General features: G+C 49.0%; 1 protein-coding gene across 1 annotated transcript in view; it reads right to left on the minus strand.

Annotated features, from left to right (window-relative positions):
• Positions 1–3,701: 3,701 nt before the first annotated feature.
• pcsk1 (proprotein convertase subtilisin/kexin type 1) overlaps positions 3,702–23,592 on the minus strand; it is a 137,835-nt gene continuing 117,944 nt past the window's right edge. The window contains exons 12-14 of the mRNA XM_072516324.1: positions 17,288–17,421; positions 9,932–10,093; positions 3,702–5,129 (exon numbers count right to left, since the gene is read on the minus strand). Coding sequence (XP_072372425.1) covers positions 4,758–5,129; positions 9,932–10,093; positions 17,288–17,421 — 668 coding nt within the window. The 3' untranslated portion in view covers positions 3,702–4,757. The remainder of the gene's footprint in view (positions 5,130–9,931; positions 10,094–17,287; positions 17,422–23,592) is intronic.

The following is a 23,592-nucleotide window of genomic DNA, read 5'->3' on the forward strand; positions in this document are numbered from 1 at the left end:
ACAGATACAGCTCGATGGGGTTAATTAATAGGCAGGCTTCTGGTTCATTGACTGGTGAGCACATCACAGCTGAAGATTCACAGCAGGTGGAGGAAGGAACGTCCCAGGGATCCGGTACTCAGAGGGATGCCGGAGCCCAGGACTCTGCTGAGCCCCGGGCCGATGATTTACCCTGATTCAGGTTGTCCCAGACCTGCTGAAAGTGCAAAGGCAGGCTCTCTAATAACAGGAAGGGATGACAACATCCCTCCCTGGATTGCAAGGCTGGCGGGAGGAATCCCATTGACTTTTGTCCAAGTTGATGGTACCATCACTACAACACAAGGCCAACACTGAGAGGGTGGCATCCACCGTGGGGACTTTGGTGCAGGACGTGCACTTCATGGTGGGGGATGTCCGCTCCATGGCTTAGCATTACAATGCTGACTTAATTGGCACAATTGACTCATCAAGGTAGGGTCAGGGAGCTGCTCAGACAACTGGTGTTCCCTTGTGCCAGACAAGGCACATCTGATTCATGTGAAGATTGCAATTAGCATGTTACATTCATCCTTAGAGAGCACCTGCATTCCACCAGCTCATATGGGTAGTGGATTAAACAAGTCCTCCAACTGGAACAGCCAGCCACCTAGAAACCAATCGGTGACAGCCTGGCCTTCATAACCTGGGACAGCACGGTGGTTAGAACATCTGCCTCACAACAGCAGGACCCTCGTTCAATTCCGACCTTGGGTCACTGTCTGTGTGGAGTTTGCACATTCTCCCTGTGTGTGCGTGGGTTTCCTCCGGGTGCTCAGGTTTCCTCCCAGAGTCCAAAGATGTGTGGGTTAGGTGGATTGGCCATGCTAAATTGCCCCTTGGTGTCCAGGGATGTGCAGGTTAGGTGGGGTTACGGAGATTGGGCGGGGAATGTGGGCCTGGGTACGGTGCTCTTTCAGAGGGTCAGTGCAGACTCGATGGGTTAAATGGCCTCCTTCTGCAGTGTAGGGATTCTATGACCTGGGGTCCATTAACTTTCATACAGCTCATGCCTCTGGCTTCACAGTGCTGCCTGAGTGTGGGGGTTCATTCTCCCTGCAGACTTCCTCCGCCCTGTGTGAGAGGATTCAGGTCTCTTGATGCTGGAAAACATCCCTTCTCAGAGTCCCCCACTCTGTCAATGCAACCTGGACTCCCATGGGACCCCACCCAAGAACCTCACAGCTGTCCCCTGTGCTGACCCTATGTATTCACCTGCTCCCACCCACTTTTCAGCCAACAGTCTGGAAGGGCAATCCCTCAGCGGTTATCTTACCACAAGCCCAACAAAAAGGACACGGGAAGGGCTGCCTTCATACCAGCCACCAGTCCCCTTTACATTTAGAGGTTCACAAAGAAGGACCGTTAAGGCATCCGAGCTACCCCCCTCCCCCCCAAGATGCTGAGCCTAAACCCACGAACCGGCCCCGGCTTGAGGTTATCTGACTCCCCTGTGTCTTCTCCATTGCTCCTTCTGTGACAGGCATCCTGGATGATAATGGCATCCTCAGCGCTCACCCCCGACATCTTCTTCAGAGGTGATGTCGCCAGTTTTTATGCAGCTGTTGTAAATTGCACCAGCAACCGATGAATATTCAGTGACTGGGGACTTCCCAGAAGGAGGGCTCACGAATATTATCATCATGTACTAAAATGAGGTTCCCAGCCTTCCGTGACGATTTTCCCGCTGCCGGCGAGGGGCCTGGAAAATCAAAATCATAATCTCGCCAGAGAATCAAAGTTTTGAATTTTCTGCCCGCGTCACCATTTTCACACGGGCTCAAAATAGCCCCCGAGGTCTCCAGAGTCAGTGGGCGCGATTCTCCAAAATGGAGACTAAGTGTTTGCGCCGTCGTGAATGCCGTCGCGTTTCACGACGGTGCGAAACGGGCGCACGTACTTCCGATTCTGGGCCCCATAGGGGGCCAGCATGGCGCTGGAGCGGTTCACGCCGCTCCAGCCTCCCTTCCCGGTGCCAAATGGGTGCCGCGCCAACCCCCGCATGCGCGGAGGACGTTTTCAACGCTCCGGCCCCGACGCAACATGGCGCGGGGGTTCTGGGGCTGGAAGCGGAACAAAGTAGACCCGGGGGGGGAGAGGCCAGCCCGTCAATTGGTGAGCCACCATCGCGGGCCAGACCCCATTAGATGCTCCCCCGGTGAAGGAGCGCTTTTCACCGCCCCATAGGCCGCCCCCGACCCTTCGCGCAGAGTTCCCGCCGGCAGCGACCAAGGGTGAACGGTGCCGGCGGGACTCTGCGGCTTCTGCACGGCCGCTCGGCCCATGCGGGCCGGAGAATCGGCGGCCCAGCCGCGGATAACGGCCACGACCGGCTGCGCTAAACGCACTGGCACAAATGGCACCGATTCTCCGCACCTCGGAGAATCGTGCGCCGGCGTCGGGGCGGCGTGGCGCGGTTGCGGCAATTCTCCGGCCCAGCGCAGGGCTGGGAGAATCGCGCCCCCTGACTTTGATTCTCCGTTCCTTCATGCCGATGGGGTTATCTGTTCCAGCTGCAGTAAATGGAGATTTGGCCGAGTGCCAAATTCTCCGTCCGCGCTGGCAGCGATAACGAGGCTCACTCGCAATGGAGAATCCCGCCCAGTGTCAAACTTTTGCAGGCCAAGTACAGTAGCAGTGGAAATAGGGGGCGGGATTCTGTGATCCTGAGGCTAATTGTTGAAGCCGTCGGAAACGCCGTCGCGTTTCTCAATGGCGTCAACACGGCCTCAGGATCAGCAATTCTAGCCCCTACAGGGGGCCAGCGCGGCACTGGGGCGGTTTACGTCGCTCCAGCTGCTGATCCCGGTGTCAAATGGGCGTCGCGGGATCCGCGCATGCGCAGTGGCACCGGCGCCAACACGCACATGTGCAGTGGCTTCAACGCGGTGGCCCCGACGCAACATGGAGCAAGGCTACAGGGGCCGGTGTGGAATAAAGGAGGTCCCCAGCCAGAGAGGCCGGCCCGCCAATTGGTGGGCCCCGATCGTGGGCCAGGCCACATCAGAGGTCCCCCCCAGGGTCGGACCCCCCTCCCTCCCCACTGGCTGCCCCCCGACCTTTCCACGCCGAGTTCACGCCGGCTGAGAGCAGGTGTGGACGGCGCCGACGGGATTTGGCTTTTTTACGATGGCCGCTCAGCCCATCCCGGGCCAAGAATCGGTGGGCCGGCCGCGTAGAGCGACCCGCGACCGGCACCGCATTAACCATGCTGGTGCCAGTGGTGCCGATTCTGCGGAGAATCGCGTGCCGGCGTCAGGGCGGCGTGGCGTGATTCGCGCCAGTCGCGGGGATTCTCCGGCCCGGCCTCAGGCTGAGAGAGTCCCGCCCGGGGTCTCACTCTTCTACTTCGTTCCGGAATGTGTCTGAATCTCAATCTCAAAGTTCCACGTCCAACCTACTACTGCAGTGAAACTTTTCAATTGCCACTGCATTTTATGACTGCTTTAGGTTAGATTGCTTGGGTAACTTCAGTTAATGTGATTTAATATGGAAATTTAGACTCATTACTCAAACCCATTCACTTTGAAGGGAATAGAGAAGAAATCCCAATGGTTTAGGTTGAATTTGGCTCCAAGTTCCATAAGTATAAGGATAAAGTGCCAATTTATTAGGCTGACGTTTCCCAATAAATGTTATCTTTAATAGTCAAAATACTTGTCTTATAAATAGAAATCCACACATTGGCAGGTTAAAAGATTTTTATCGAATGTGCAAATGACTTGAAACTCAAAGAATAACTCCATTACTTCTGAGTTACAGAATTATTTATGAATGTTAAAAAGTCACTTCTTAATCACCGACATGTGGGATTCTCTAACTGTTATATTCCACGCTCACACCATTTTTATTTTTTAAAGAGAATAAGATTGCTGGCTCCACTTTTTTCCTTGGTGAATTATTCCTTCGTTTCCACTCACTCCCAGAGGGAGGTTTGTGTCCTTATAAATGAAATGGAATAAAAGGGTCAGTCAAGCTGTTAATCGTTCTTAGGTTTAGCCTCTGGGCTCAGCGAGTGGGAGAGTTTTGCCTCTGTTGAGATTCAATACTTCATGTTCATGAGTCACTCCTTTTGCTAAGTAAATAAATTCATTCCAATAACAATAGTAGATCGGAACAACAAATTGCTCAGGGAATTGGATCTATGGCTGTGGATGGCACGTTAATGTTGTAAACAACAATAATCATAGCCGAGGCAAATTAAATTAGCTTTTTATGATAAAATATTGTGTGTAAAATTGTGTTCGATTGTCAAGCATTTCACATCATTAAACAACTAATCAATTAAGCACCATTGCGATTTTGTGAAACCAGTGCGAAATTATCTGTCCATTAACAAAATAAATCTTTCATTAACAAAAAATCTATGTATTTACTGCAAAATATTGTTTGTAAACAATTAACTGATGACATCCCAATTATAGGTTGGATTCTGCTGGACTATGTTTGTACCGGTATCATACCTCAGATCTCTGTACGTGGTCTTAGCATTTGTGTTCAGGTTCACAGTCTGCATGTTAGACTCATGAAGCAAAATCTACCGTATATAATCATATGGTACTTGATGGATATTGTGAAAATTATAAATCAACTATAAATAAATAATGAAAATATAGTTTACAGTTTCAATGTTTTGTCGAGATTATTTCTTGTCAAATTCATTTACACAGAATCACAGAGATACCAAGACAAAACAACAAAATACTCTATTTAACACAAATTTGCACACATCCTAATAATTATTGGCTCTCTGCCAACATCTCTAATAAAGCTTGAAGCAATCGATCATCTCTATGCTTATAAGGTTTGGTGTCATAAAGCTGGTCAATGTATTCACTGAATTCGCTGTCCTCCAAGTCTTTCAACTCGGACTGTTTGTTTAATTTTCCAGTGGCTTGATAGAAGTTTTGAATAGGTATTTTCATATCCTCGTGGGATCTACTGTTGTGGAATATGTGTGCAGCGTTATTATCTTGATTTTGTTGGTCAAGTATTTTTTGAGCAGGATGCAAGGTTACTCTTTCTTGTGTGTCTTCCATGTTCACGCCTTCTTTGCTGGTGTTTGCCTTTGTGTATGGATTTGTCGGCTCAACATTCTTGAAAATGTCACCCTGCAACAGCAATATGGACAATGTAAAATGATTTGTCTCGTTTCCTTTGATTAACTTGTACAACAATGAACAGAAGCATTTCTTTAGTACACAGAAACTTGCATGAATATATTCTTCAAATAGTTTAATGGGATCTTTAACAGCCCTGAACTGGTGAGTAGAACTTCAATTTAGCACCACTTAATATGCCAACCTAAGTCTGGATCTTGAGCACACATTCTATTCACACGTACTACTACTAATTCAGCTAAATTGAGATATAACAAGCAGCTACTATTCATACAAGGTTAATTTTATAAATTATTAGATGGAAAATCATAGGCTATGTATATGAAAATTATTGATATGAACTCCAGCTTGAGTTAGGTGTCACAAACGGATGCAAATTCATTAAATAAGCCTAAAGGATTATTTTTAAAATCTATTGTAAGTAAATTGTATTCAATCAAAATATTGTAGTTATAAATTGTTATATGCGTTGTACAAGATTCTGACTGGATGGGCAACAATCATTAATTCTTAGTGAAGGCATCAGGGTCAAATGAGTAATTATATGTTGCACTTACACCATGTGGGTGGAATTTTGTTAAAGCATCAGTTGTCTTGCCTGCTCACTGGAGAATACCTTTGATCGAGAGACCTCCCACCCCAGAGATGACAATTTGACCTCAAAATTTTAGTTGCTGTGCATGCCGCATGGTGATAACTAAGATCAATGGTGGCGGGATGAGGTCCTCAAATGGTCATGAATTGGGCACTTCAGGGCCTCAATAGGTGGTGAGTTGGGAAGGTCAACCCTGGGCCTTCCCACCCACAAATTAATTGTGGCAGAGGTGAGCTGCAGGGTTCTCGTCTGCTACCATTCCACCTAACTACATTCCCTTCCCGCCTCCAAACTCACCAGCAGCAAGTGCAGAAGATTCCATCCTATGGCTGTAGCGAATACAAATAATGTTCAGATGCATGGCATCAGAACATTTTTTATACCGGTGCCTATTTGTCTGTATTTAATTAGTTTACAATTACAGTAATATGTGTGACGCAGGTCCTTCTGGCCAATAGGTTTCAATCCTTTGGTAGCTAGGACATCATTGTATCATTATGGTGCAACATTAGAGTCTCAATAGTTACGTCCATTCAATGGGACTCTACACACTCCTGCTCCCCAGCAAGGTTGCAGCCAGGCGCTGTTTAGAAGAGGACCCGCACTTGCTCAGCCAATACCAGCAAGCTCACAACAATGGCACTGAGGATACCAGCCCCAAGATTCGGGAACGCTGACCTGGGGAGGCAGCTTGTGCTGTGGAGGCTAGGAGGGACATCCTGTTCTCCCGAGGGTCCAGGAGGGTCAGCCATAGGACAGCCAGTGCTGCCTGGGATGAGGTGATGATGGCTGTGAACTCTGGGAGTGTGACCAGGAGGACTGGCCTCCATTGAAAAAAGGTCAATGACCTACACCCGGCAGCACAGGTGAGTAGAAACCAATGCCACCGCCCCCCCCCACTAGATCTTTCCACCGGGCGCCACCCAGGGGGCTTGTCAAACGCGAGTTGTCATTGCCTTACTGACTGACCCATCCCTCCCATGACTACATGCCCATTCCCCCACAGGTCCTCCAGCCGACGGAGCTGGCCCCCCGGGTGGTCCCCTCTCCAGTCTCCCATGAGACCACCTCGGAGGAGATCTCCGAGGATGCCACCATAATAGTCGCGTCACAGCTGTCATCCCCACCCTCCACCAGCTCAGATATACGTATTTTGATGGGAAATGTTAGTGGACAGGCTTCTGGGGCACAATCTGGTGAGCATCACACTGCTACTGATGTACATCAGGTGGAGTCAGGAACCCCCAGGCAAGTCAGCAGTCAGAGGGCTGCTGGATCCCAGGACCCAGCTGGGTCCCAGCCTGATGCTGAGCCTGTGGAGCAGGTTTTCCCGGAGCTGATGGGGACATTAGGGTGCGGCCGGGACATTCTGGGGGAGATAGCAGCATCACTCCAGCAGATCCATAGCTACTTGGAGGAATCCCAGAGGCTACAGGTGCTGGAGATGTTGCCGGCAATGCGTGGCACCAAGGCCAACACTGCTCGGGTGGTGACCGCAATGGTAAGCCATGTGCACGACGCTGGCACCATTAGCGAAGATGTCCAAAGACGTCGCACAGTCGGTGATGGCCATGGCTGAGGATTTCGACATAATGTCCTGCTCGTCGGGGGATGGCACCCCGTAACAGGCTGACCTTGATGACATTTCCGCTCTCAGATGGGCATGGCTGAGGCACTGCGGAGCTGTCCCGGTTGCAGGTGGGCATTGCCGAGGCACTGTAGAGCATGGCACAGTCACTGAGGAGTTTCGCCAAGGGCGTCGACGCTATGGTGCAGACCGTGGGGAACCGGCAGGGCTGGCAGAGCCAGATGATGCAGGAGCAGCCGGGGCTCGAATCAGCTGCCCCTCCATCCCAAGGTGAACCCCAGGGCCCTGTGGGCACTGACCAGGCGTTGGGTGTCAAACCAGACTCGTCCCATGGAGTGGCGGCGGTGGCCACCAGCTCTCCTGAGTTCCACCCCTCTGATGAGGCCGCGTCTCGAAGTTAGCACACGGGACAGGGCAGCACAGCTGTGTATGTGCCGCTGACAAGTGAGCCGGGGCCCTCCGCCCTCCGAGTCCCAGAGGCCGCCTGCTAGGGGCATCGAAGGCCACGGGACGAGGTAAGCAGCTGGTTGCCTCCACCTCAAACATGTATCCTGGGATCACACCTAGACATAGTGGTAGAGCTAAGAGGGCAAAGCACATTGAGGATCACTGAGGGCACTGGGGGATGGGGGTGTGGGGGGGGGTTTGAGGTTGTAGGTAGGGGGTGAGAGAGCTGGGGTAGGGGGCAGCACCATCTGGAGGGTGGGGAATTGTAAAACACAATAAACACCTTTGTGCACAACAGGTATGATGTTAGGTCACTTTCTTCTGCAATGTGGGCTGACGGCAGCTCCCCTTCCCCGTTGCACTCACCCAGCTTAGGCTGTGGACATGTCTCTGTAACGGTGTCCCATCCCCTGGGTAAAAGCAAATTACTGCGGACGCTGGAATCTGTCAAAGCTGCCTAAAGGTCATCTGGACTCGAAAAGGTAGCTCTTTCCTCTCCTTTCAGATGCTGCCAGACCTGAGATTTTCCAGCATTTTCCCTTTTGATTTCCCATCCCCTGGGCGTTCAGATGTTGGCTGCTGTGTGTGGTGTTGCCTCCTGCAGTGTTCAGGCACAGTGTCCAGGCACAAAGGTGTGATTGGGATACTAGGCGATGGCTCCCACATGCTACATGGCTCACCCACTCACAGGGAAGCACTTGGGTTGTGTGAAGGGCTCACTTAACCATGATTGCCCAATCCCTATTAGCGATAGCCTCTGCCGCACAGCCAGTGGCCTCGGCAGTCGGTGGGGTTATGTGTAGTCAGTGGGGCAGACAGACAGGGACAAACGTTGCCCCCGGAACGGGTACACATGATCCAGGGGTTGGCATGGTGGTGCCACGCGTGGTTGCCCTTCCCCCGGTTGCCCCCCCTCCCAGCTCCTCTCCCTCCCACCTCCCCGTGGTGGCTCCACCTGATTCACTTCTATAAAAAGGAGTACTAATCAGCGCCAACGTGAGCACTTGCTGGGGAGACTGCAGAATGATAGGAGGCCATTAGATGTGGGGTTAATTGTATGGAAATATGTCTTAAGTGGTGATAATTGGTTTCTCGTTTCGCTACAGCGCGATCCCGATTTCGCCAATGGGAGCAGGTCGTTGCATTGCAAACTGTTTGGGGTCTGGCGTGGTTCTCGTTTTCGGACTCGCCCGCTATTCACCAGCCTCGCTTTGCTTGAGCGAGAGCGTAACGAGGCCGGAGAATCGCGCCCTTAGTGTGGGCTATACCAGTGAGAAACTCCCCAGGGCCCAAAATAGTGATTCTGGGCTGGATTGTCCCAAAATGGGGCTATGTCCCCATTTCGGCGTAAAAACGCAGACGTTGCACTCCCAGGTTTCCTGAAATAAATACCAGCCGATTCACTTACCTTCAGGGGGCTAGCAGGGACCCGGATTGCTTCACACAGGTTCGGCTGCAGATACAGGAGTCCGCACTTCCGGTTCCGAGTCCGCGCATGCACATGGCAGTGGCCTCCAGCGGCCACGCCGAGCGCCATGGCAGACTCGGACCGCGGACCGCCACAAAGAAACTAGGCCCCCATTCGGCCGTGCGCCCGAGGATCCGTCCCGCCTGATCTCTCCCCCGGCCGCCCATAAGGCACCACCCTGGTGCCAGATACCCCCGCCCCCCACCAGGGCGACCGCGAGTCCGCAGCCACCACACGAGAGTCCTGACCGGCCATACCATGTTACTTCCACGCTGTCGGGAACTCGGCCGGCCGGGAGTAGATGTTCGCTGGGCGGGCCTCTGGCAATGGCCCCCCCAGCCGTGCGGCATAATTCACGAAAGTGCGGATATTCGGGCCCGATTCCATCGGGAAATTTGATTCTCCGCCCCTGTGCCAAATGCGAATTTGGCGCGGGGCTGCCGATAATCCAGCCCTAAGTGTCATTGAACAGCGGCGGGAAACTCCCTGAAAAGACCGTCACAAATGAACTTAGAAATTTTTTGGGAGAAGCGGGCCCAATATTTCAGCCATTAAATAGATGCAGTTGCTGTCATGATTTTGACACTGCTCATTTACCTCTCAGAACTTGTCTTATATAAAACATTCCCTGTAATTCTGTTCAATCTAACATGGTCAAAAAGTACTTCATTGAATCCTCAGTGGGAGCTATTTACCTCCATAAATTCCTCCATTGTTTCCACACCTCTCCTGTCATTCTGAACAGCGTTGTAAGGAGTGTACACCCTAGGCTTCTGCATGTGCTCGGGTTTGATGGAGGTCCCATGTAAAATCAGTTTCCAGTCAATGATTTCACCTTTGTTTTCAATTCTTCCAGACTTGGAAGGTAAAGATAAAGATTTTTTTATCAATAAAATTTTCATTTTAAATGTACTAATAAAAAATACTCACACACCCATCAATTAATGAAATGTAAAGATCTATATACCATATTAGATTATTATTGATAAGCCTGTCGATTGAAGGATAAAGGTCATGTTCGATCAAACAAATTTGTTTCCTATCCGTAGTTCAGATCAGCATCATATTTAAATAAGTGATGTGAAATTTCACTTGTAATTGATTACTGTTTCCTGGTAATACCCCGACCCAACCCCCTCACTGTTGTGTTACGCTGCTTCGGATAACACAGGCTGCTACTTGATGCAGTCTTAACTAAAGGATGCTCCAGACTCTGAAATGAGTTCAACGTGTTTATTGAACTATTAACACAATTTTCAAATGAGTTCGACTCTCTGCTAATCTAACTGTAGTAACTCAGTCTAACTGTACCAGCTTGCTCTAAACCACATGCTGGGGTGTGATGCTGCTGATCAACCCTGTCTAACTCTCTCGATGTCTGTCTGTGGAAAGAGGCAGGGTGTAAGTGCCTCATCCCTTTTATAGTGTTTATGTCATGCCCCCTTGTGGTGATGCCACCTTTGAGTGTCCTGACTGCCCATTGGTTGTGTCCTATTCTCAGTGTTCATTGGTTGCAAGTTTGCATATCATTCATCTCCCCCCCTTTTTTTTTTTACATGCATATACATGTGAATGTGTCTGTCTAATGTGACTGACTGAGGAATACAGAACAGAACAAACAAAGCAAATGCTCATAAGTCCAGTCTCGGAGGCTTGCGTCTGATCCTCGCCGACTGCCAGAGAGGTGGTGGAGGGGATGACGGTGTCTTGACAGGCGAGCGGGAGGCACGACTGGTGGCCTCGTGGTTCGAGGTATCTGGAGGTGGCAATTCGACATGTGGAAATGGAGGAGAAAGTGGTTGTGTGCAAGCAACGTTTTGCAGTGCCCTTCCATTCCTTCGCACAATGGAGCCATCAGCCATACGTATGACATAGGATCTAGGCGCGGCCTGTTGAACAATGACAGCCAGAGCAGACCACCCACCATCTGGTATTTGGATCCTGACCATGTCTGCCGGGGATAGCATGTCCTGCTCGGTGGCATGTGCGTCATAGCCCTGCTTCTGGCCGTCGCGAAGCTGCTGCACCTTCTGCAGCACCGGGAGGTGATCAAGGTTGGGCAGGTGTATGGCTGGAAGCGTCGTCCACAGGTCCCTGTTCATCAGCAGTTGAGCTGACGACATGCCAGTGGACAATGGAGTCGCCCGGTACGCAAGTAGTGCAAGGTGTATGTCGGAAGCGGAGTCAGAGGCCTTGCGGATGAGCTGCTTAACGATGTGCATCCCTTTTTCGACTTTGCCATTGGACTGCGGATAGTGCGGACTGGAGGTGACATGCCTGAAATTGTAGTTCTTGGCAAACGTGGACCATTCTCGACTGTGGAAGCACGGGCCATTGTCGCCCATGACAGTGTTCGGGATGCCATGCCGTGAGAATGTCTCTTTTTACACGCTTTGATGACGGTCTGCGAGGTGAGGTCTGGCAGCTTCAGCACCTCAGGATAATTTGAAAAGTAATCGATGATTAAGATATAGTCGCGACCATTCGCGTGGAATAGGTCAATGCCAACCTTGGACCATGGAGGGGTCTCTATGTCATGTGGTTGGAGCGTCTCCTTGCTCTGCGCTGGTTGGAACCTCTGACAGGAACCTCTGACAGGTTTCACAGTTCAGGACCATGTCCGTGATGTCCTGGTTGATGCCGGGCCAGTAGACAGCTTGCCGGGCCCTGCGACTGCACTTTTCTACGCCCAAGTGTCCCTCATGAATCTGCCGCAGACCATGCTCTGGAGACGTAGCAGAATGACTATCCTGTCCAGCTTGAGCAAGATGCCATCGATCAGCGTCAGGTCGTCCTTGACGTTGAATAATTGAGAGCATTGCCCTTTCTGCCAGCCATTGCTGAGGTTGTGGATGACTTGCTGCAACAGGGAGTCTTTGGCCGTCTCTTCTCGGATGAGAACGATCTTATCATCTGTTGCCGGGAGAGTGCTTGCACACAGTTGTACCTGCAATTCAATGTGCTGGATGATCTCCAATGATTCACTGGGTGAGTTGACGGAGGGGGACAATGCATCGGCGATGATGAGGCTCCTTGCCAGATGTGTACACCAAACTGAAATCATACCTCCGGAGTTTGAGCAGAATTCTCTGCAAACGAGGCGTCATGTCGTTCAGGTCCTTTTGGATGATGTGGACGAGAGGCCTATGATCCATCTCAACAGTAAATGTTGGCAAGCCGTAGGCATAATCATGAAATTTGAGGATGCCATTGAGAAGACCTAAACAGTCCTTCTCAATCTGCGCATATCTGGTCTCAGTGGGCGTCATTGCCCGTGACGCGTATGCTACTGGTACCCAGGATGACGTGTCGTCTCTTTGAAGCAACACCTCCCCAATGCCATCCTGACTCGCATCGGTGGATATCTTGGTCTCTCGGTCTGTGTCAAAGAATGCAAGGACGGGTGCAGTGGTGAGCCTGGCTTTCAGCTCCTGTTATTCTGTTCGGTGCTCCGCCTTCCACTCAAAGGCGGTTGATTTTTTCACCAGGTTGCGTAGGGCCGTGGTGTGTGTGGTCAAATTTGGAATGAACTTGCTAAGGAAATTGACCATTCCCAGGAAGCTCTGTACTGCCTTCTTGTCCTCGGGGACTTTCATTGCCTCGCTGGCTTTAATTAATCTGTGTCTGGGCGCACACCGTGTTGCGAAATCTGATCGCCCAGGAACTTCAGCGTGGATGTCCCAAAACAGCACTTGGGCCTGTTTAGCTTGAGGCCATGTTCATGTATGCATCGGAATACTTTCTTGAGTCGCGACACATGTTCCTCTGGGGTTGTGGACCAGATTATATCGTCAACGTAGACACGAACCCCTTCTATTCCCTCCATCATCTGTTCCATGATGCGATGGAAAATCTCTGATGCCAAGATGATGCCAAATGGCATTCAGTTGTAGCAGAATCTGCCAAAAGGCATGTTGAAGGTGCAGAGCCATGAGGTAATGTTCCCGCATAATGTTTTTGTTTAGATCCTTGTGGTCAATGCAGATGTGTAGGTCCCCCGAAGGCTTCTTTACGCACACCATCGAGCTGACCCAGTCGGTTGGTTCAGTGACCTTGGAGATGATGCCTTTTTGTTGTAGACTTGTGAGCTCTGCCTTCAGGCGCTCTCTCAGTGGAGCAGGGACACGTCGTGGGGCGTGGACCACTGGCTTGGCATCAGGCCGCAGTAGAATCTTGTACTCGTATGGCAGCGTGCCCATCCCGCTAAATATATCTGGGTACTGGAATAGGGTGTCATCGATGCTGGCCTGAAGATCCGAATGGGATGGCGTCGTGGTGTAAACACGTTGAATGAGGTTCAGTTGTTTGCAAGCGTGTGCACCTAGCAGGGACACCCTGTCTGGTTTAACAATCTCGAAGCGTAAACTTGCTTGTGTGTGTCGGCTGGACACCTGCAGGTGGCAGGACCCCAGTGCCTTGATTGCGTTTCCATTGTAGTCCAGGAGTTTGCAGCTGGAAGAATTGTGGGGGGCTTCTTGATTCTCTTGAAGTCCACCTGCGAAATCAGGTTAGCGGAGGCACCTGTGTCCAGTTTGAACTGGGTGGGCCAGTGGTTGACCTTCATCACTACATGCCATTTGTCCTCGGAATCCACGGCCAGGATTGATTGGACTCGCGATATGTCCGGTGTGGCGTATTTGCACTTTGTAATAATGCCCACTCGGTAAGTCTTGTCCAGGTATTCATCATCTGGATCCGTCGCACTGCCTGGATCAGAGTCATGCATTCGGTGTTGCACACTTCTGATATGCCGCTGTCGGAATTGGGAGCTCTGGCTCCTGACTGGTGATGCAGAGCTGAACAGGGCTGCATAGTGGTTTAGTTCCCCACAGTTTAAACAGTGTTTGCCTCTTGCAGGGCAGTTTTTTTTTTTTTAAATGGGCGGTGCCGCAGTTCGCACAATCATGTGCATGCGCGGTGCGTTTCTCGGACGTCTGTACCTGCACAGTGCAGTTTTCGGTCGCTTCGTGTTCCCGATCGCATTGCGCATGCGTCGGGCACTGGGAAGAGCGTGCGAAATGGCTGCTTTCGACAATGTGGAGGCGTGCATCCGGGAGATGGCCTGAACCCTCTCCACCTCGTGGGAGGCTTGTTTTTCACTTTCTGCTTTTTGTACTATGAATAGCGATTTTTAGAGTGCTCATGCACAGTACACGTTTCAATCGCGACTGGCAAGGTTATGTGCTTGATTTTCAACAATTGCTCTCGCAGAGGATCAGAGTGGACTCCAAAAACGATTTGGTCTCTGATCATGGAGTCAGTGATATCACCGAAGTTGCAGGATTGCACTAGCAATCTAACGTTAGTTTGATAGGAGTTGAAGGATTCGTCTTTACCTTGCATCCTCTGCTTGAAGATGTAGCGCTCGAAGATTTTGTTGGTGTCCACCTCGCAGTGGCTGTCGAATTTGTCCAGGATGGTTTGGTACTTCTTTTTCTCCTGCCCTTCGGAAAAGTGAAAGGAGTTGAAGATCTCTATTGCATGGTCACTCACAGTGCTGAGTAGAAGAGCTATCTTCCGAGCATCGGTCATGCCATTGAGGTCGGATGCTTCCACATATAGTTGAAATTTCTGCTTGAATGATCACCTGCAGTAAGATTGCCGGTGGTCCTGAGCTGATGAGCAGCCTGAATCTTGTCCATTGTGCCTGCATTCAGTAGCTGGTTGTCACGAATCCTGCTGAGTTGAACTAAATAGATTGAACAGTCACTCCTGGTATCATGTTGTGTTATGCTGCTTCGGATAACACAGGCTGCTATTTGATGCAGTCTTAACTAAAGGATGCTCCAGACTCTGAAATAAGTTCAACGTGTTTATTGAACTATTAACACAATTCTCAAATGTGTTCGACTCTCTGCTTATCTAACTGTAGTAACTCAGTCTAACTGTACCAGCTTGCTCTAAGCCACGTGCTGGGGTGTGATGCTGCTGATCAACCCTGTCTAACTCTCTGGATGTCTGGCTGTGGAAAGAGGCAGAGTGTGAGTGCCTCATCCCTTTTATAGTGTTTATGTCATGCCCCCTTGTGGTGATGCCACCTCTGAGTGTCCTGATTGCCCATTGGTTGTGTCCTATTCTCAGTGTTCATTGGTTGCATGCTTGCATATCATGACACCTCACCATCTCACACTGTGTTGTCACCCCCCCAACCCACCCCGGAAACTGCAGAAATTTGTAGGAAATACGTAACCATGTATAAACAATGCAACATGGATCATTGTTATCCTTGTGGATCAGTGTCCATTTTTATTCTGATGACCTGCTGTAAAGCATGACACATTTTACTATGTTAAGACAAATTGTTGCTGTTCATTTTCAGCGATGAAGTTTGAAAACATTGGGCCACTTGTCATGATCCTTCTCAGAAGTGATGTGTTGGGTGCTCTGGAACTGTGGAACACATACAGGTCACCAACACTTGAAATAGTGTAACACTATTTTATTGAATCATTAACTGTTTAACATACTCAGACTGTGGGTTTACACGCTACTAGCTTTAACTAAAGACCTTTGCCTTGTCCTAACCAGTCGATGCACTCAGCACATGGTGAATGTCTGTGTTACAGGCTGTGAGCTCTGTCCTCCTAGCTAGCTGCAACTCGAATGAGCGGGAACTCTGATGCCCCCTGTCTTTGTAGTGCGTGTGCTCTAACTGGTGATTGGCTGCGGTGTTGTGTGTGTTGATTGGTCCCACTGTGTGTTGATCAGTGTGTGTCTGCACCATGATATACTGGTGTATGTTATGACAAGAAGAACAACATCTTCGACCATTAAAAAGCAGCACTTAGCAAAACCGACGGTAGAGTATACAACAATAGGCCTGCTGAACTGTTTCACCGAGTTTCAGCCAGACATTTGTGCAGAGACAGGCATCTCCCCCACAGAGGAGGGAAAATGATCAGAGCTGTTACCAGGTTGCTTGCATGCCTTATGTATAAACTAAGTGAAGTCATCTGAATAGAGGGTATTAGAAACGCAGACAAAGACATAGAATCATAGAATTTATAGTGCTGAAGGAGGCCATTCAGCCCATCGAGTCTGCACTGGCCCTTGGAAAGAACACCCTACACAAGCGCACACCTCCACACTCTCCCAGCAACCCCACTTAACCTTTTTGGACACTAAGGGCAATTGATCATAGCCAATCCACCTAACCGGCACATCTTTGGACTGTGGGAGGAAACCAGAGCACCCGGAGGAAACTCACGCAGACACGGAGAGAAAGTGCAAACTCCACACAGACAGTGACCCAAGCCGGAATGGAACCTGGGATCCTGGAGTTGTGAAGCAGCTGTGCTAACCACTGCGCTACCGTGCCCCCCTATGTTGTTGACAATTTGCTTGTGGACCATTGCACTCGGAAAATGTGAAATAAAAAAGAATGACAAAGCAATTTTTAGACATTACATGATCACTTATGGTTGGCTGACATGTTTGCCCTTTAATATGTGATTTTTCCCTAGTTGGGAGCATCGCACCCGCTGGGAGTACAGGCTGAAAATCTAGGTGCCACTGCACACACATGATTTTCTGACCATTCGAAAAAATCATGTGTGGTGTGTTCCAAATAGTTTCTGATATACAATCCAAGGGAGCAGGGTTCCTCTTTCACATTGTGAAATTGTAACATTTCGGCTTACCACTTTGAAATACTGTTACTTAGTGTGATATCTTTATGGTTAATCATTTCTTGCCATTTAATTATTCACAGAAGGATACTATACCCCTCAGTAACATTATTCCAATAGGGTTATAAAAAATAAATTGCAATATATTACAGGGAAATTTCAAATACATTCACCATTTAATGTATCAATGCATAAAAGATCTAAAATTGCCGTAAAATGACGATCTCTCCAGTTAATCAACTAATGGAAATAACACAATAGTGACCAAATGAAGTACGTTCAATGATGGGTCAAGCACTTGCGCGTTTTTGAATATTCCTTCACCTCTATTCTCTCTGAGCTCACAATACTATTATCAAAGTATGTGAAGCAGTTCAGTGTCCTAAGAAATAACTGATCACAGCAGAAACTGACCATACTCACCATATCAGTAATGCTCAGAAGCCACGTGCCCACTGGATCCTCTCCCCAAGTATGCACTGACATGAAGGCCCAGTTTTTAAAACCATTGGGTGAGGAGTCCCGTTCACGTTCTGCCAAGAGCACAGTGTTGGTTCCTGCATTCAACAAAATGGACAAAGTTACAGACTCCCTGGGCAAGTTTCAGGCCCCGCCAAGTGGGAATGGAGGAGGAAGGGTCCAGAAAATTAGCAGATCGGCCATGGTCTGGTTTCCTGACGCAATACCCTGGCATAGACATTTTCATCAATGTCGATTCAAGACTTGGCAAGGCCACCTGCAGCCTGCCCCTGCTCACCCTGCCCCCCACCCACTCCCTCCCACCCTGAGGTGGGCAGGCAATCAGACTCATTAGAGTCCTGTTTAGTAATGGAAGTCGACACAGATTTCCCAGCCTGACATGATGAAGAACAATTTAAGAGCCTGGAGGAGGGCGTCCATGTAACAAGCCAGTGTGCCAGCGCTTCAGACAGGCCTACATGCCCGCTTAGCTTGACTGAAAGGGGTTGCAGCTAAAGGTCACCCTCTATTGGAACTCACTATAGTGGTGGTGCTGCTTTTCGTATTATTAAAATGCATCTTTTAAGAAATGTTTGAGAGGGCAGCACGGTAGCATAGTGGTTAGCACAGTTGCTTCACAGCTCCAGGGTCCCAGTTTAGGTTCCTGGCTTGGGTCACTGTCTGTGTGGAATCTGCACGTTCTCCCCATGTGTGCGTGGGTTTCCGAGTACTCCAGTTTCCTCCCACAGTCCAAAGATGTGCAGGTTAGGTGGATTGGCCATTCTAAATTGCCCTTAGTGTACAAAAAGGTTGGGTGGGGTTACGGGGATAAAGGGGATAGGGTGGAGGCGTGGGACTTAAGTAGTGTGCTCTTTCCAGGGGTCGGTGCAGACGCGATGGGCTGAATGGCCTCCTTCTGCACTATAAATTCTATGATCTATGCGGCACCTTGTCAAAGGCCTTCTGGAAATCAAAATAAATCACGTCCACTGGTTCTCCTTTGTCTAACTTCCTTGTTACCTCCTCAAAGAACTCTAACAGATTTCCCTTTGCAAAGCCGTGCTGACTCAGTCTGAGAGAAAGAAAGAGGATACTGGCCAAAAGTTCCAAATTGAAGGTAGATAAAACCTGGATCGGGATGAAATGCACCCACACATGTTTAAAGAAACTTGGGATTCGATTAGGGTTGCCGATGATTAAATGTATTTCTGGAGGTTTAATCGCATCTCTTGCGCCTATGCGCCAGCCGTTTAGTCTGCCAACACCCCATCTTTGTGGCTTACTGCCTTCTGATGCCAATTGGCAGGCAAAAAGGCTCATTACCTCATTGGTGATGATTGACTATCAGCCAAACAGCCTTATTTCCTCATTTTCAATATTTTAATATCTGGTAAAGCGAAAAGTTCAAAGAAAAATGACAAAACAATAACAATCTTTGTTAACGTCCCTGTGATCTTTCTCCAGGATTGTACACAAAAGTATCCTGGAGATTTATCTTCAATCCCTGGACAATCCTGCAGGGTTGGCAACCCTAGATGACATAGAATATGCAGCAGTATCCACATATTAAAATTCAATCCAAAAGAGAGCTATGCCAGAAGACTGGATGACAGTGAATGTAATTCCTATCTTCAAAAAAGGAAACTGAAATACCCAACAGACTACAAACCAGTTAGTTTAATGCCGGCAGTATGAAGTATACTAGAGTCTTTGCTGAAAGAGTCGATGACAGAAAATCCAAAGGTAAAGAATATAACAAAAAAGTCATCTTGGCGTTCTAAAAACAAATTCATTTTTAACCAACCTTATTGAAATATTTGAAGAAGTAGGAGAAAGAGAAGATTGGGGTTAAATCTGGTCTACATGGACTTTCTGAGCGCTTTTGATGCTGTGTCAAAGAAACTGGTGACAAAAGTTAGGGGTCGGGATTCTCTGAGCCTCCGTGTCGGCGGGGGGGGGGGGGAAGAGAATGGGGCGTCAGACCCACGATCGGTTCGACGCCTTCCAAAGAATCGCAGCCAGTCGCGCACGGTCGATGCACCGCCGGTCGGGGGCCATTGAAAGAGGCCCCCGCGGCAATTCTAAGCTGGCATGGTTCCCTCATGGTTTCACCCGGTGGGCACTTGGAGTGGCGGCTGCTGACACAGTCCACGACCGCCCTGGTGGGGGGCGGGGGAATCGTCACCAGGGTGTCCCCAGAATGGCCGGGGGGGGGGCATATTGTGGGGGCCGTCGTGCGCATGCATGGACCCGCGGCCGGAATTGCAGGGCCCCGTATCGGCAGCCGGAGCTGAGAGGAGCACTCCGAGGCCCTGCAAGCCCCATAGAAAATGGAGAATCACTCTGGACTTTCTCCAGGAAAGTCCAGAGTGATTCACACCCGTTTTCTCGCGGGCATGGGGACATAGCCCCATTAACAGAGAATTCCACCCACGGTGCGTACAAAACTGTAATAATTGAGGAAGCATTTGTTACTCAGTAAGTTGTAGTGATCTGGAATGCACTGCCTGAAAGGATAATGGTAAGTTCATAAGTTCATAAATTCAGAAGATATAGGAGCAGAATTAGGCCATTCAGCCCATAAAGTCTGCTCTGCCATTCTATCATGGCTGCTTATTCCTCACCTGCTACCTACAATGCTACAGACCAAGAGCTGGATTGCGAAATCAGTCATAGTATCTCTACCCTCAACCTAGGAGCAGGAGTAGGCACTTTAGCCTCCCGGATCTAAACATCTTCAATGTGATCATGGCTGATCCCATCCTGGCCTCAACTCCACCGTCCTGACTATTCACCATAACCTTCAACCCATTACCAATTAAAAATCTGTCTAACTGCTCCTTAAATTTACTCACTGTCCCTGCATCCACTGCACTCTGGGGTAGCAAATTCCATAGATTCACAACCATTTGGGAGAAGTAGTTTCACCTCAAATCCGTTTTAAATTTGCTACCACTTATTCTAAGATTATGACCTCTTGTTTTAGAATGCCCCACAAGAGAAAGCATCTGCTCCACGTCTACTTTATCCATACCTTTTCGCATCTTGTATAATTCAATGAGATCTCCTCTCATTCTTCTAAACTCCAGAGAGTATAGGCTGAACTGTTCAATCTCTAATCATATGACAAACCCCTCATCTCTGGAATCAATCTAGTGAACCTCCTCTGAACTGCCTCCAATGCGACTACATCTTTCCTCAAATACAGGGACAAAAACTGCACAATACAGCAGGTGCAGTCTTATCATAGAACATAGAACAATACAGCGCAGTACAGGCCCTTCGGCCCACGATGTTGCACCAAAACAAAAGCCATCTAACCTACACTATGCCATTATCATCCATATGTTTATCCAATAAACTTTTAAATGCCCTCAATGTTGGCGAGTTCACTACTGTAGCAGGTAGGGCATTCCACGGCCTCACTACTCTTTGCGTAAAGAACCTACCTCTGACCTCTGTCCTATATCTATTACCCCTCAGTTTAAAGCTATGTCCCCTCGTGCCAGCCATTTCCATCCGCGGGAGAAGGCTCTCACTGTCCATCCTATCTAACCACCTGATCATTTTGTATGCCTCTATTAAGTCTCCTCTTAACCTTCTTCTCTCCAACGAAAACAACCTCAAGTCCATCAGCCTTTCCTCATAAGATTTTCCCTCCATACCAGGCAACATCCTGGTAAATCTCCTCTGCACCCGCTCCAAAGCCTCCACGTCCTTCCTATAATGCGGTGACCAGAACTGTACGCAATACTCCAAATGCGGCCGTACCAGAGTTCTGTACAGCTGCAACATGACCTCCTGACTCCGGAACTCAATCCCTCTACCAATAAAGGCCAACACTCCATAGGCCTTCTTCACAACCTTATCAACCTGGGTGGCAACTTTCAGGGATCTATGTACATGGACACCTAGATCCCTCTGCTCATCCACACTTCCAAGAACTTTACCATTAGCCAAATATTCCGCATTCCTGTTATTCCTTCCAAAGTGAATCACCTCACACTTCTCTACATTAAACTCCATTTGCCACCTCTCAGCCCAGCTCTGCAGCTTATCTATATCTCTCTGTAACCTGCTACATCCTTCCACACTATCGACAACACCACCGACTTTAGTATCGTCTGCAAATTTACTCACCCACCCTTCTGCGCCTTCCTCTAGGTCATTGATAAAAATGACAAACAGCAACGGCCCCAGAACAGATCCTTGTGGTACTCCACTTGTGACTGAACTCCATTCTGCACATTTCCCATCAACCACCACCCTCTGTCTTCTTTCAGCTAGCCAATTTCTGATCCACATCTCTAAATCACCCTCAATCCACAGCCTCTGTATTTTCTGCACTAGCCTACCATGGGGAACCTTATCAAACGCTTTGCTGAAATCCATATACACCACATCAACTGCTCTACCCTCGTCTACCTGTTCAGTCACCTTCTCAAAGAACTCGATAAGGTTTGTGAGGCATGACCTACCCTTCACAAAGCCATGCTGACTATCCCTGATCATATTATTCCTATCTAGATGATTATAAATCTTGTCTCTTATAATCCCCTCCAAGACTTTACCCACTACAGACGTGAGGCTCACCGGTCTATAGTTGCCGGGGTTGTCTCTGCTCCCCTTTTTGAACAAAGGGACCACATTTGCTATCCTCCAGTCCTCTGGCACTATTCCTGTAGCCAATGATGACATAAAAATCAAAGCCAAAGGTCCAGCAATCTCTTCCCTGGCCTCCCAGAGAATCCTAGGATAAATCCCATCAGGTCCCGGGGACTTATCTATTTTCAGCCTGTCCAGAATTGCCAACAACTCTTCCCTACGTACCTCAATGCCATCTAATCTATTAGCCTGGGGCTCAGCATTCTCCTCCACAACATTATCTTTTTCCTGAGTGAATACTGACGTAAAATATTCATTTAGTATCTCGCCTAGGACTCCACACACAACTTCCCATCCCTGTCCTTGACTGGTCCTACTCTTTCCCTAGTCATTCGCTTATTCCTGACATACCTATAGAAAGCTTTTGGGTTTTCCTTGATCCTTCCTGCCAAATACTTCTCATGTCCCCTCCTTGCTCGTCTTAGCTCTCTCTTTAGATCCTTCCTCGCTACCTTGTAACTATCCATCGCCCCAACTGAAACTTCACACCTCATCTTCACATAGGCCTCCTTCTTCCTCTTAACAAGAGATTCCACTTCTTTGGTAAACCACGGTTCCCTCGCTCGGCGCCTTCCTCCCTGCCTGACCGGTACATACTTATCAAGAACACGCAGTAGCTGATCCTTGAACAAGCTCCACTTATCCAGTGTGCCCAACACTTGCAGCCTACTTCTCCACCTTATCCCCCCCAAGTCACGTCGAATGGCATCATAATTGCCCTTCCCCCAGCTATAACTCTTGCCCTGCGGTGTATACTTATCCCTTTCCATCATTAACGTAAACGTCACCGAATTGTGGTCACTGTCCCCAAAGTGCTCTCCTACCTCCAAATCCAACACCTGGCCTGGTTCATTACCCAAAACCAAATCCAACGTGGCCTCGCCTCTTGTTGGCCTGTCAACAAACTGTGTCAGGAAACCCTCCTGCACACACTGCACAAAAAACGACCCATCTAATGTACTCGAACTATATCTTTTCCAGTCAATATTTGGAAAGTTAAAGTCTCCCATAATAACTACCCTGTTACTTTTGCTCTTATCCAGGATCATCCTCGCCATCCTTTCCTCTACATCCCTAGAACTATTTGGAGGCCTATAGAAGACTCCCAACAGTGTGACCTCTCCTTTCATGTTTCTAACCTCAGCCCATACTACCTCGGAAGATGAGTCCCCATCTAGCATCCTCTCAGCCACCGTAATACTGCTCTTGACTAGCAGCGCCACACCTCTCCCTCTTTTGCCTCCTTCTCTGAGCTTACTAAAACACCTAAACCCCGGAACCTGCAACATCCATTCCTGTCCCTGCTCTATCCATGTCTCCGAAATGGCCACAACATCGAAGTCCCAGGTACCAACCCATGCTGCCAGTTCCCCTATCTTATTTCGTATACTCCTGGCATTGAAGTAGACACACTTCAAACCACCTACCTGAACACTGGCCCCCTCCTGCGACGTCAAATCTGAGCTCCTGACCTCTATACTCTCATTCTCCCTTACCCTAAAACTACAATCCAGGTTCCCATGAACCTGCTGCATTAGTTTAAACCCCCCCAAAGAGCACTAACAAATCACCCCCCCAGGATATTTATCAATGCCTTGCATAGT

The sequence above is a fragment of the Scyliorhinus torazame genome, chromosome 9, assembly GCF_047496885.1.
Source record: "Scyliorhinus torazame isolate Kashiwa2021f chromosome 9, sScyTor2.1, whole genome shotgun sequence".
Classification (NCBI taxonomy): Eukaryota; Metazoa; Chordata; class Chondrichthyes; order Carcharhiniformes; family Scyliorhinidae; genus Scyliorhinus; species Scyliorhinus torazame.